Source organism: Gobio gobio, assembly GCF_949357685.1.
Source record: "Gobio gobio genome assembly, chromosome: 1".
Lineage (NCBI taxonomy): Eukaryota > Metazoa > Chordata > Actinopteri > Cypriniformes > Gobionidae > Gobio > Gobio gobio.
In genome coordinates this window covers 66,568,125-66,583,463 of record NC_137097.1, presented here as the reverse complement: position 1 = coordinate 66,583,463, position 15,339 = coordinate 66,568,125, and the positions used below count along the sequence as shown (strand labels likewise).

At 37.5% G+C, this 15,339-nt stretch overlaps 1 protein-coding gene across 2 annotated transcripts in view; it reads right to left on the bottom strand.

The window, feature by feature from the left end:
- Positions 1 to 4,459: 4,459 nt before the first annotated feature.
- tlcd4b (TLC domain containing 4b) overlaps positions 4,460 to 15,339 on the bottom strand; it is a 34,273-nt gene continuing 23,393 nt past the window's right edge. For both annotated transcript variants that reach the window (XM_079829285.1, XM_079829286.1), the window contains exons 4-7: positions 11,316 to 11,374; positions 11,102 to 11,196; positions 9,073 to 9,146; positions 4,460 to 8,990 (exon numbers count right to left, since the gene is read on the bottom strand). In XM_079829285.1, coding sequence (XP_079685411.1) covers positions 8,660 to 8,990; positions 9,073 to 9,146; positions 11,102 to 11,196; positions 11,316 to 11,374 — 559 coding nt within the window. In that variant the 3' untranslated portion in view covers positions 4,460 to 8,659. The remainder of the gene's footprint in view (positions 8,991 to 9,072; positions 9,147 to 11,101; positions 11,197 to 11,315; positions 11,375 to 15,339) is intronic.

The following is a 15,339-nucleotide window of genomic DNA, read 5'->3' as shown; positions in this document are numbered from 1 at the left end:
AGCTGCTTCCTGCTGAGAGTTGTGCAGCTGCACTAGGTATAAAAGGTATTTTTGGATAAAAATTTGCTTCAATATCTCGAGGAAAGGAATTCCCCCATAGCGTTTTAGCAAAACGCAATACGAGAGTACTCTCGTAAGGGAACCTGCATGTACTACTCCTAAAATGACATTTTATCCCGAAAACGACGCTTTAATGAAGGGACAATCTGGACGATTGGTCTCCCTGACAATCACCAGGGTGTAAGACCACTGACATCAGACAGTTAACGTGTGTAAGTCGTCTAAAAGCGGATCTGTGATGCTCGGATACAGTAGCGGGTCCCAGAGAGAGTCATTCGGAGCGCAGCCTGTAACGCTCTTGTAAACATTCTAGGGGTTGAAAAAGAGCAGGGGAGGAATTTGGACGCTTTATTTGGTCATGACTGAGGCAGACTATCACCCTGCTATGAGGGTCAAGACGAAGAGGTGTTCATGCTGCACTGCTCATGAGCCTGAGAGGACTTCACTTTCAGTGGGAGTTCATCAAGTACACCATAAATGACTTCTGTCTCGATATATGAATACATCATCGTGTAATGCTGGCATCGTTTAACTCGCTGAATCCATTCTTAGATGCTCTAGAGATCTGTTCTGTGTTAAAGGTGTTTTCTTTTCACTCTACATCCCTAATAACTTACCCAATGAGGATGTCATGCAGCGCGAGGTGCGAGTCGGTCACTGCTCTGTCAAACAACTCCAGCAAAGATAAGCAAATAAATGACACAAAGCAAGAACTAGAAAAGGAAAGTTCTTGTTAGTGGGTTGCTAAGGCGCTCTGGGTGGTTTCTAGAAATATGTTCAATGGCTTTCCAACGGACTGTACATTAGGCTAATCTCTGGTTTGTACGATAACAGCATCTTGGCTTTGTCGTGGCAAAGGGAGGGAAACAATTTTAATCCAGAAGGAAAAAGCTGACAATACTGATTGTAAAGAGCAGCAGTTCTGTGCGAATGAGAGTTTGGCACTCATCGGAAACGCAGTGATTGTATGTATGCGTTTATGGAAACAAACGAGCCAAAGAAAAGTCCAGAAGGACGGAGAGACGGTGAGAAAAACAGAAATGTTACAACATCTGAAAGCGCCAGTTCCAGAGATTTCCCTGCCCTCCCTGCTTCCTTCTCTCCTTTCTCGGATAGGTCTGTCTGCCTATTTATGGTCGATGGCTCATTCAAGCAACAAAGCTTAGAGGAATTCGGTAGGCTGCTCTGGAGATCGAACAGCCACGGGCAGGTTTCCTGCACACAGTAGTAATCCATATCCTATAAGCCCACCAACCAAATGTACGGGAGACTATTGTAAACAAGCAAATGCCAAGGGCCCGTCATAAATCCGCTACAACTCTGATTAGAACAGACAATACGACCCTCAAATAACTTTAATGCCTCGTAAATGTAACTATATAAAGATCATAGAGCGTCTGGAATGCAAATCTACGTCTGGGAACAACTTCAAGATGAATGTCTGAGTGCAGTTCGGTTTCCTTTATAACTCCTGGATGTGTGTATGGACATTATTTTACATATCTGTGCCGTGCGTTGGATTTAATATCAGGGCAGAAATGAAATTCGAGTGTTTATACATGCTTTAAACATATACATGCCCTGAAAACAAGTCATGAAAACCATCTCTGCCAGGTAATTGCAAAGTGAAAAGTATATACTTGGGCTTGGTGTGAGGCATACAAAATGTCACAGACAGCAGTGCTGAAGATGTATGATATGTAGTATTGTGTGTGTGTGTGTGTGTGTGTGTGTGTGTGTGTGTGTGTGTGTGTGTGTGTGTGTGTGTGTGTGTGTGTGCGTGTGAAGGTAGCAGGGGAGATTTCACTGAGCCTCAGATGCACTGTGTGACCATGTTTGGTAAAAGTTATCCACACACACACAGTCTCTCTGACCCAACCCATTGACCATGGGTATATGCAGTTGAGCTGGATTCAATCAGAGCCAGACTACAGGCTCAAAGATCTCTCATTCTCCCGCTTTAATATTATTTGTCATCATCGTTGGCTTTCTTTACCTCTGCTTTCTTCTGTCTTCAAGTATTACATAAGCTCTGAGCTGAGGCAGAACTACCTGATAACATTTCAACAGGTAGAGAGGAAGAGATGACAGACAGACAGATAGATAGACAGACAGACAGACAGATACTGTATAGACAGACAGATATACAGATAGATAGATAGATTGACAGACAGACGGATATACAGATAGATAGATAGACACAGACAGACAAATAGACACAGACAGATATACAGACAGACAGACAGATACTGTAGATATACAGACAGACAGATAGATAGATACTGTAGACAGACAGACACACAGATATACAGACAGACAGATAGATAGATAGACAGACAGATAGACACAGACAGATATACAGACAGACAGATAGATAGACAGATATATACTGTAGACAGACAGACAGATAGATAGACAGATATATACTGTAGACAGACAGACAGATAGATAGACACACACAGATATACAGACAGACAGATAGATACTGTAGATAGACAGACAGACAGACAGATACTGTAGATAGACAGACAGACAGACAGATACTGTAGATAGACAGACAGACAGATACTGTAGACAGACAGACAGACAGATACTGTAGACAGACAGACAGACAGATACTGTAGACAGACAGACAGACAGATACTGTAGACAGACAGACAGACAGACAGATAGATAGATAGATACTGTAGATATACAGACAGACAGATATAGAGACAGACAGACAGACAGACAGATAGATAGATACTGTAGATATACAGACAGACAGATATAGAGACAGACAGATATAGAGACAGACAGACAGATAGACAGATAGATAGATAGATAGACAGACAGATAGATAGATAGATATACAGACAGACAGATAGATATACAGACAGACAGACAGACAGATAGATATACAGACAGACAGACAGACAGATAGATAGACACAGACAGATATACAGGTTGATAGACAGACAGATAGATATACAGACAGACAGATATATTCATAGACAGACAGACAGATGGATAGACAGACAGATATACAGGTTGATAGACAGACAGATAGATAGACAGACAGACACATAGACAGATATAAAGACAGACAGACAGATATACAGACAGATGGATAGACACAGACAGACAGATAGATAGACAGACATATACTATAGACCGACAGACATATATGTAGATAGATAGACAGATAGACACAGACAGATATACAGAAATACAGATAGATCGATACATAGACAGACAGATGGATAGACAGACAGATAGATAGACAGACAGACAGATAGACACAGACTGACAGACAGACAGATACTGTAGACAGACAGACAGATATACATATAAATAGATAGATACTGTAGATAGACAGACAGACAGACACACATACATACAGACAGACAGCTAGACAGACAGACACTGTAGACAGACAGACACACACAGACAGACAGACAGATAGATATACAGACAGACAGACAGACAGATACTGTAGATAGACAGACAGACAGACACACAGATAGATAGACATTCACCTTGTACTACTTCTTAAACTTGAGGATGTCCATTTGCACTGTATCTGGATAAATCTTCAATTAACATCAAGAATTAGCAAACAACTGCCATTTGCCAACGGTCCTGCCAACAGAAAAGTGCTCTGAATGTTCAAACAGACAGCTAAAGAGTCAAAACAGTCACTTTATATGTCAAATATAAACCGACATTAAACAAACATTCAGTAGATTAATGGACACATCGAAACATGTCATGATAATAAAATACTTCAAAAAGTTAGTCAAATGTGTACAGCGCAAGCATGAGGATTAATCATCTGGCCCATTGCTAAATCTAAAAGATTTCATTCACAAAATCATTCTACAATTTAAGTAAACGTGCAAGACTTAAATTAAATGAAAAAAGTGAAAGTATTAAGAATTAATTCTTATCGATCCATCACAAAGAACAAAAAACCTGGAGAACATTTATGCTCTCCTATGCTCACCAAGGCTGATCAAGTAAAAAACAGTATTGTGAAATATTATTACAATTTAAAATATCTGTTTTGTTGTAATTTATTTCTGTGATCAAAGCTGTATTTTCATGAGCATTACTCCAGTCTTCAGTGTCACATGATCCTTCAGAAATCACTCTGATATGTTGATTTGATGCTCAAGAAACATTTATGATTATTATCAATGTTGGAAACAGTTGTGCAGCTTCATATTTTTGTGGAAACCGATATATTTTTTTTATTAATAGAATAGAATTATGAAATAGAAAAGTATGAAAAAAACAGCTTAATGACCTCAAACTTTTGAACAGTAGTGTATATAATTAAATTATCGAAGGCTTTCAGTCAGTCAGCAAATCTAAACCCAAAAAAAGTTATAAAAAGACAACTCAGGATGGCTTTTTTATAATCTCAAATTTATTAATGAATAAATCTGTAATTTCTGAAGTTTTAACTGCTACTTGGACAAAATTATTAGTGGTCATAAATGTCATCCATCAGTTTCAAAGTGTACTGACACCAGAGCTCTGAGGCCTCTGTCTGGTGTCGATCTTCACATTCAAATCTACAGAGACGATCAGATCCACAGCACAGTAATGTGTTAAAAGAGAAAAAAAAAGAAGATAAAAATCAATCAAATCAAAAGATCAGAGAACTGAACTACTACAATTATCCAACAGTTCTGTGCTCATTTTAGTATACTTATAATCACATCTTATAAGCGACTTGTACTTCAAGACTGAAGGTATATACAAATACATTTTCAATACTGGCATTGGACTAGTCACCAAATTGCACATAGTAAATGATTCCATTGAATTCCATTGCAGGTTGTCTGTACCAAAGGCCGACAGCATTAGAAGGAAAAAGCTCCGTCCAAACATCTGGACAGGAAGAAAAGTCTGTCAAGTCACCCTCCCATAGATTATTGCTCCTTATAGAGCGCAACAGTTGGGTTCCGGAAGTAAAAACGCCATTCATTTTCTCCATTATGAAAAAGATTTTGAACGATAACTTTCTAAACCGTTAAAGACAGCCCTACTGTGAGCTACGAGGTTTTTATTTGATAGTATTTGCTTCTGCTGAAGCCGTCAACATTATTTCAGCGTAGTTTTAAAATAATCGTGTTTAACAGCGGAATTCCTGGTGGAAAAACTACATTACCCATGATGCTGTGCAGACATTCCTCCAATCAGAGTGGGAACAAGCAACAAACACGGCACAGCCCTACTGTGAGCTACGAGGTTTTTAATTGATATTATTTGCTTGTGCTGAAGCCGTCAACATTATTTCAGCTTAGTTTTAAAATAATCGTGTTTAACAGCGGAAATCCTGGTGGAAAAACTACATTACCCATGATGCTGTGCAGACATTCCACCAATCAGAGTGGAAACAAGGAAAAAACACGGCACAGCCCTACTGTGAGCTGAGAGGTTGTTAATTGATAGTATTTGCCTCTGCTGAAGCCGTCAGCATTATTTAATTCGTGTTTAACAGCAGAATTCCTGGTGGAAAAACTACATTACCCATGATGCTGTGCAGACATTCCACCAATCAGAGTGGAAACAAGCAAAAAACACGGCACAGCCCTACTGTGAGCTACGAGGTTTTTAATTGATATTATTTGCTTCTGCTGAAGCCGTCAGCGTTATTTCAGCTTAGTTTTAAAATAATCGTGTTTAACATCGGAATTCCTGGTGGAAAAACTACATTACCCATGATGCTGTGCAGACATTCCACCAATCAGAGTCGAAACAAGCAAAAAACACGGCACAGCCCTACTGTGAGCTACGAGGTTTTTAATTGATATTATTTGCTTCTGCTGAAGCCGTCAGCATTATTTCAGCTTAGTTTTAGAATAATCGTGTTTAACAGCGGAATTCCTGGTGGAAAAACTACATTACCCATGATGCTGTGCAGACATTCCACCAATCAGAGTCAAAATAAGCAAAAAACACGGCAAAAGATCTCGCACACACCCATGAATAACTGCGAATGACGATCTCTCAAGGCTCTCAAAATTGGCAATAAACTTAAAATATATTGTTTTTATTACATATAAATCAACATTTGTAAATGAGTAGTTATATATTTATCCATCGTTTTTTAATTCGATTACGCTTGTAGTTCTTTCCTCACTAAAGCCTCTTTTGTCCGATTTTCTCAAACTCTTTTGCTTCAGGTCAAAGTTTTGCATTGTTGTGATTCACATCGTAGCTGACTGGTTTGATTGATGGCTTATAACTCTTTAACAAAGACTATTTTAAAACTCCAAATGGGAAAAATGAATGAAAAAATACTTCCGGAACCAGCCGTTTAAAAAACGGGGCGGGAACTGTTGCACTCTATTGATAATCGAAAAGCAAATATGGGTCTCCTTCCTCCAATATACTGAAGCAATTTAAAATAAATGCCTGCCTATGAGATTTATTTGATGGCGACTGCTTATTTTTAAAATCATGTGATCATAAAAAACACTTTTTGTCTTGGTTAGGATACTGTCTCCACATGAGGATCGGACCAAATGAGAGCAGGCAAGTGCAGCATGGATGATAACAAAGGTCTTTGTAAACAATAAATGGGATGTTTGATATGAGGGATCCCGTCTACTAAGGTTATCCTAGATTTTTCACATTCTCCAACTCTTCGAAATAGCACAGTGTCCATTATGACGTAGGAGTTTAAAATCGGAGGCTATGCACAGTACTAATATTAGGGTTGTGCTAACTCTACGACTGCTTTATACTAGCACAGTCCTATCTATACTCTTATTTCATGCACTTATTTCGCACAACAGGCACGTTTTTTTTGTGTGTGGCTGTTCTAAAGAAAATGATCAATGACTGTAGAGAAAAGTCCGCCTTAATGAATATGTATAATTTTGATGAGCATTGTTAATCCAATTTGTACTTTTTATTGATTTCGATCAGCCCTTCAAAATGCAATAGCATAGTGAGGACGGCCAGCCACTGAAGAACATTACAATATCAACGCGACAAAGGCATCCGATTGTGCAACGTTTGTGTGGATGTCGTACCACAAAGCCAAACCTTCTTTTGCATTTCCATAAACACAACAATTACAGCTCATTTCAGGCATTATAAGTCACAGCTATCTATTGTCACAGCTTCACATATTCAAGGCCTAGAGGATGATTTGGTTATTTCGAATTAAGGCAAAAAACTACATTTCCCACAATCCTCTCCCATTCTCTGCCAGAATCACCCAATTTAAAAAAGTCAAAATAACGGATATAAGGCAAAAAAAACTACATTTCCCACAATCGTCTCCCATTCTCTGCCAGAATTACCCAATTTAAGAAGTCAGAATAACATTCGTTTTTGGAGGTGTACCTGAATTTCAGAAGAGAAACACTAGCTCTGAGTACACAAGGATTTTCTCATCACTTGGCAGAATTAAGTACCGCATATGTTTGTATGCATATGCATATATAAATACATATATACACACACACACACACACATACATACTGTATCGCAACACCACAGCACAATGCAACATGGGTTCACATGCCCAGATAAATAGAAGCTGGAAATCACATTCAAGAGAATCAGCACTCATGCATCATGACAAAAGCCTAAAACATTGGGCTGGAAGTTCTAGTGACCAACGAGCTGAAAATACCCTTGAATTTGGCAGAAACAGGAACAAAATCGTTTAAAGTATCTATTTGGCGAGAACAGAAACAGTCTAAAAGCTGTGCGCGTGTAGATTAAAGAGACCATAATGCAACTTGTTAGAGAAACGCATGCAAATACGGAAAACGAGGCGAGAACCTGAGAAATGAATAAACCGCTGCAGTTTCCTTGAATCGAATGCAAACATGACCTCAAAGCATGCGCACAAACTAGCGAAACTCTCGAAGGCTTTGCGAAACCCACTCCATTTCCACATGGAAGACAACTTCTGGAAACGCTAAAGAGCAACATAAGAGGAGTTCTGCAGGTATGGGCTATAACAGTGAAGGCCATGAGCGTAGCAAGTCCACACGGCGTTGGTTCTGGGACGGGCAGGTGCTGCACTTGTGCTTGACACGGTGAGAGAGGTAGATCTGTGGTTTCACGGAGCCTTGCAACTAGTCAGACTGGCAATGTAGTGTAAGACTGAATGAATTTGATGAGCATTTCCGATCCGCCAACAAATGATGAGCAACTGTGAAGCAAGTTCAAACCTGGAGACCACTGAGGCACATCAGTGTAAATATCACAGGAAACATGGCTCTTAAGCCAACCACGATTGGTTTGGAGAAAAACATGGACGGGTACTGACTGGATAAGGCTTTGCGATGCAGATGCGATGGACTTTCCGTGGTCTCAAGCTCATTATATTCATGTTCTATTGCTTCTCTTTGTGCTTTGAGGCACTTTGGTTGTGTTTGAGGCATTCATCTGCGTGACGTTCACCGGTGTAGGCGAATTCAGATTGTTCGTAAATGACAGAGGTTAAAACCACACTGGGATGGATCCTCTCAACCTCTTTTCGAGAGCGCGTCCATCCAGAGCACAATGGAAACGACTCAGAAGAAGTCGCTATATTCCGGGAAGAGAATACGTCTAATCTAGATGTCATTATTGCGGAGGATTTTCAGTCTGTGTGGTTGTTCACGGAATTTGTCTTTTTGGAGTCCACTTTGCCCCCTCTTAGCTTGCCGGTAATGACCTTGTAGCAGCCGCGGGCGATTTTGTACATCCATATTGTATTCAAGATATCCAAACAAATGCAGGACACGATCCAAGCCACCTGAGCACTGAGGCCAAGCCTTTCAAACGCTGGCGTACCGAAGGTGCCAAACACCTTCGCCCAGTAGGGGGGCATCACGGCGATCCGCACCAGGAAGAACACGACCGCCATGGCGATGCCGTTGGTGACGACCAGCTGGTGGGTACGAGGGAAGGCTAGCGCTTCGAAAAACCACCTGCGGAGAGAGAAATAGAGGTCAAACGAGAAGTTTAGCATTTGGCAAATTATAAAATGGCTCCCCATTGAGTAAATCTCACCTTTGATTCACAAATGGCGTGGACAATTCTGAAATCAGTCGGAAGTTTGCAAAATAAGGAAGCACTCCACGTGTCTGGAAAAAACAACCACATAAAAATGCAGATCATACAGACAATTAAACACACACAAACATCTGTATGTTAGATGTGATTAATCACGAATAGTTGATTTGGCAGCAGTATTTAGCACTATTTTATAAAAGGTCAAAATAACGGATATATTTCCCACAATCGTCTCCCATTCTCTGCCAGAATCACCCAATTTAAGAACCCAATATGTTCAGAATAACATTCATTTTGGAGGTGTACCTGAATTTCAGAAGAGAAACACTAGCATGAATACACAAGGATTTTTTCATCACTTGGCAGAATTAAGTACCGCATATGCTTATATTATATATACACGCGCACGCACGCACGATTTTTTAATGGTTTTGACAGAAGTCTGTTCTGCTCACCAAGGCTGCATTTATTTGAAAAAAAATACAGCAAAAACAGTAATATTGTGAAATATTTTTACAATTCAATATAACTTTTTTCTATTTGAAAATATTTTAAATGCAATTTATTTCTGTGATTCAAAACTGAATTTTGAGCATCATTACTCCAGTCTTTAGTGTCACATGACCCTTCAGAAATCATTCACACAAATATTTATTATTATTATTATTATTATTAATGTTGAAAACAGTTGTGTACAATTTTCAGGATTATTTAATGAATAGAAAGTTCAAAAGAACAGCATTTATCTGAAATATAAAGCTTTTGCAACATTATAAATGTCTATACTGTCACTTGATCAATTTAATGCATCCTTGCTGAATAAATGTATTCATTTCTTTAAGTTCTTTCCCCAAAAATAAATAAATACATTCATTTCAAATATATTTCAGATAAATGCTGTTCTTTTGAACTTTCTATTCATCAAATAATCCTAAAAAAAATTTTTTACACAACTGTTTTCAACATTAATAATAATCATAAATGTTTCTTGAGCATCAAATCATCATAGAGTGATTTCTGAAGGATCATGTGACACTGAAGACTGGAGTAATGATGCTCAAAATACAGCTTTGATCACAGGAATAAATTACATTTTAAAATATATTACAATAGAAAACAGTTATTTTGCATTTTAATAATATTTCACAATATTACAACTTTTTTGTATTTTTAATAACATAAATGCAGCCTTGGTGAGTAGAAGAGACTTCTTTAAAAAAATTGTTTGTGTATAATATATATATATAATAATAATTTATAATAATATATATAATTTCTTTTTTTTTAATAATTACAAATATTTTTTTAATTCTTATTTTTATTTATTTCTCTCTCTCTCTACACACACACACACACACACACACACACACACACACACACACACACACACACACACACACACACACACACACACACACACACACACACACACACACACACACACACACACACACACACACACACACACACACACACACACACACACACACACACACACACACACACACACACACACACACACACACACACACACACACACACACACACACACACACACACACACACACACACACACACACACACACACACACACACACACACACACACATAATTTCTTTTTTAAAATGTTAGTATATTATTTCAAAACAAGCAGTGAAACATTACTATTAATATGTGGAAAACTATTCACCAGTCAAATCAAAGTCTAACTAACTAACTAACTAACTAACTAACTAACTAACTAACTAACTAACTAACTAACTAACTAACTAACTAACTAGTCTATGTGCCAAGGCTAGTAAGTCTCTTAAAAACTGAAAGGTTAGTTTGGGCTGTCAAATGATACAAGCTCTTATACTTAGTCGCTTTTATTGTCCCAATCTACCAATTTATTGGCACCTGTATATTTTTATTTATTTGATAAAGATTTACACTTTTATTTGTCTTTTCATAAAAGATTTTTCTTTAATTAAACCTCAAATTTCAAGGGCCTTTCGTGTTGTGCTCTGTATTACCAGGTACTTACCAGCACATATCCATAAGCGTACAGCGCCGCCAAGTGGTGACAGACAAAAAACGCGTCACCCATGGTACTCCAGTTACAAGCTAGAAGCACCAGGTCTGAGAGAAGAGTAGAGGACGGAAGAGAAAACAAGAGAGTAAAAGATGTAGACAAACCTGAAAAGATCTGAAATGTGTCATCTGTGCGTGAACTTCCATAATAAATCAACGATTCATACCATAGAACAGGTATCCACAGGTGATGGCCACATTGAGCTTAACCATGTTAGGATCACCCCTGAGGAAGGAGAAAACGATAAAGCTCAAACAAAAGGCAAAGACAACAGTATATATATATATGAAAGGCAGTCACTCGGCAATGGAATATGCTGCACTGTTTGGACAGACTGCTTCTTTTTGAAAGGTGTAATCCGTAAAAGCATCACCAGCCAGTAAACCTGCAGATGGAAACCTTAGCCAACAACAAAGCATGAGGGCGTGGTGCTGCTTTTGACTGAAGCCATTTATTACTGTACTATCACTGGCAACATGCCACTGTCAACACTGCCACTGTACAAGTGATGTTCCTCGGTAAAATCACATTCCAATGAAAAAAGATTTCACGAAATTCACCTGGGTGAACATACAGAGACATCTGGCAGTAATCTACAACATTTGCATGAAAAATATCAGTCAAGAATGCTTTTTTTCATGGTCACAGATGTCTGACAATAGTCTCTTGTAAGCAAATACAAATCTTCTTAAATGTTTATTATGTGAAACAAATATGATGTGATTTTTTGAACTGTCTGATCTCAGATCAGTTTCATACATATAAAAAAATCCAGAAATAGATTAGGGCCCTATGAAATATATATTTTTTTGTGCTGTCAGATCGATTAATCACATCTAATACTGATTAAATCACGATTCATCAATTTGACTGAACTATTTTTTTTCCTTCAAATTCTATTTTATTACAAAATGTTTCATTTACATTTTTCCGGATTCCATTTTAATGGTTTAATTAGATTTTTAATTTGTCAAAAAATAATGCCTAACCAACTATTTTTAATAAAACTTTGATACATTTTTTTCTGGTTTGTGTTTTATGATTCAATAAAATCTGGTAAAAATGAATGCATACAAATTACAGAATTATTTAATTAAAAATGTAAAATAGCACTTATCATTCTATTCATCTTCTGTTTGTCTGTTTATTATAAATAAATAAATAAATAAAAAGTTCTGTCCTATGTGTTCTGTGCTAGATTAACTGAGACCTGTTACAGCACTTGCATGTTGTTGCCCTTGACTGGTTTAGTTGCTTCTATTGCTCTCATTTGTAAGTCGCTTTGGATAAAAGCGTCTGCTAAATGACTAAATGTAAAATCAAATGGTCTAGAAAATCACAACTTTTCATTTTCCGTCGGTCTTAGTACACAATGTAACTACACACATCACAACATGTAAATAGGAAAATGTTGGCGTAATTTTGTCACTTATTGAGCAGTAGGCTAGCTGGAGCCATTTACCTCCAGTCCTTGTGCTAAGCTTGGCTAGCGGTGGGTGTGTCAGACAGAGTTATGGCACACATGGAGATGAGAATGGTATGTATGGACTTATCTAACTCTGGGGGATACGGCGAATAAGATAAAGTCCCAAAAAGTCGCCGTGTTCCAGTAAATTAAAACATGGATAAAAAATTGTGTGATATTCCTTGAAATAATGTTTTAATAAAATGTATTATTATTGTTGTTAATATAACTTTGAGAAGGACATTCTACTATATAAATGGTAATATAATTCTGTTATAATTATTTAATAATATTAATATGGCAGCGGCTATTTGCACTAAACGAAAATAGCATATTTTCTTAGTGATAGATGTTATTTACACTAAATGAAAATGGCGACAGATTCTATTTACACTTAAAAATGGCAGCATTTTCTTTGTAATAAGTGTAAATAGTAGTTAGATGCTATTTATACTTATAAACAGTAGCAGAGACTATTTGCACTTCAGTGTTGTTGTACATTAAACTGAATGCAATAATAGCAGAGTGTAAATGGGTATAGGTTACTTATTAAAATTATTAAATGGATGCTGCCTTATGTGGGACAATAAAGGCTCATTTAAACTTCTTTGTCCTAGGCTCTTTTGAACCAAGAGCATATCTAAAATACACTTTGTTCAGAGAAATTATACAAAAGGCCGCATAAACTAAAATACACAATCATTCCAGTAGCTTAATCTGTGGAGAATGGCATCAAGCATTGGTTTAAGCGGTTTGTTCTCATGAAATTACATTCGCGTGAAGTCGATGGGGTCATTTGAGAGTTATGAACTGTTATGAAATTAACTAAACAAACCCATGCGCTTGCCATATGGAAGATGAATATCTTGGTGAATGAATAACAAGCCAGCGATACAGTGCATGTGTCCCTGAGATCCATGTCTCTCTCTGAGCCTGTAAAGCGATCAGTTATCTGATACACAGCGATCGCAGGTATCCAGTAGCAGAGGACGCGTGTTTGAAACATGATCTCAATACGAGCGCTAGCCGACTTTCATGCACAGGAAGCAAAGCTCTGCGTGACTCCACAGACCTCTGACCCCTCTGTCAAACACCTGAACTCTCACTGCTTGTCTAGCACTGCACAGCTGAAGCCGCCGCAAGTGGTTCTGAAGTATCTACGATCTTTCTTACTAAACGATTTGGGAAAAATAAGGCAGACACCAAATTTTTCTGTTGACAGACATTATGCACTCTCATATAAATATCTCTTTGTGTTTGTTCATATACAAAGATGAGTAGGTAGTGCAAAACAACAAAGTAGGGATGCTTCGATACCATTTTTTAAGCCCTGAGTACGAGTACCGAATTTTTTTTCCTGGTACTCGCCTATACCTATACATTTATTCATTTCTTTTCCCCCCTTTTTTTCTGGTGATGTGGCAGTTTTCCAAGCACAACACAGTGAGACTAATGAATGTAGGACAGCTTTATTGTTACTTTTATGTGCTTATCACAAACTTAAAGCACAATTTTCAGTGTCCAATAACCTTCAAAGGGCATAATTACCATTGTCATAAAAAAAAACATGCAGTTCGCAATGTGTGGGTTGTTGACATTAATTTTGAAGTATTTCCACACCCCTGAGGATGACATGGCCGCCAGTGTCTCTGTGTCTCTGTGCACGGAAAATTCTGTCAGTTACGTGAGGAGTACAAGGACAAGTACAAGTACATGAGCTTGGTATCAGGCCCTATAACGATACTGGTATCGGTACATCCCTACAACAAAGTATTGAAATCAATGGATTTCAATAGTAATGCTTGTATCCTGAAACCACACTGCAAGACAAAGATATTAACCAAGAAAATCAAATGCAATCATTTAATAAGTAGGCTTACTGTAACCTGTACTAAAGCATAAAAATACCATAGCATGTTTCCTAAATCTCTACAAACATATTAAGTTCACATACTTGTGAACTATTTTACAGCCAGTTATTATAGAAATGTGCGTTCTGTGTCGAATGTCTGTTTTTGTTTTGGTCTGTGTTTTCCCGCCCACTGCCAATTTACCCAATTGTATTTTAACACTCCGGGTTGCCAGTTGGAGGAAAACATGGTGTGTTCTAGCCACGGATTAAGCTCTTCAATTTACAGATATCCAAACAACTCTCTCTAATAATTCAAATTTATAGTGCAGTACCAATTTTAACCACTAGCTGTCTATATTACATACTGCACCTTTAAGTACATAACTTTGATGATAGTTTGGCTGAAAGAAAAATAAATCATAATCCATTTCTTTCAACCATTACTTTATATTATATTTAGTGCTGGGCAATCAATTAAGCGCGATTAATCGCATCCAAAATAAAAGTTTGTGTTTACATTAGAGCCCGACCGATAAAGGATTTTTAAGGCCGATACCGATACAAATATTTGGTGATGTAAAAGCCGATATATATATATATACATTAGTTATTTGTAGTTATTCATGATCCCTCAGCCTCTCTAAAATAATATGATAATGCAGTTTAAAAATAAACATGTTAGTTTTATTGTCACAACAGAACAGAGGAACATAAAAATATATTAAAGTTCAGATAAATAAAGTGTATAAAAATACAAACTTAAGATATGAAACTTAAAGTCCTTTGGACGAAAACACAATAACAAAAACAACACAAAAAATCTAAGTTACCAGTATTAATAGACGTGGTAAGCTTCATAAATATAACTGAGCA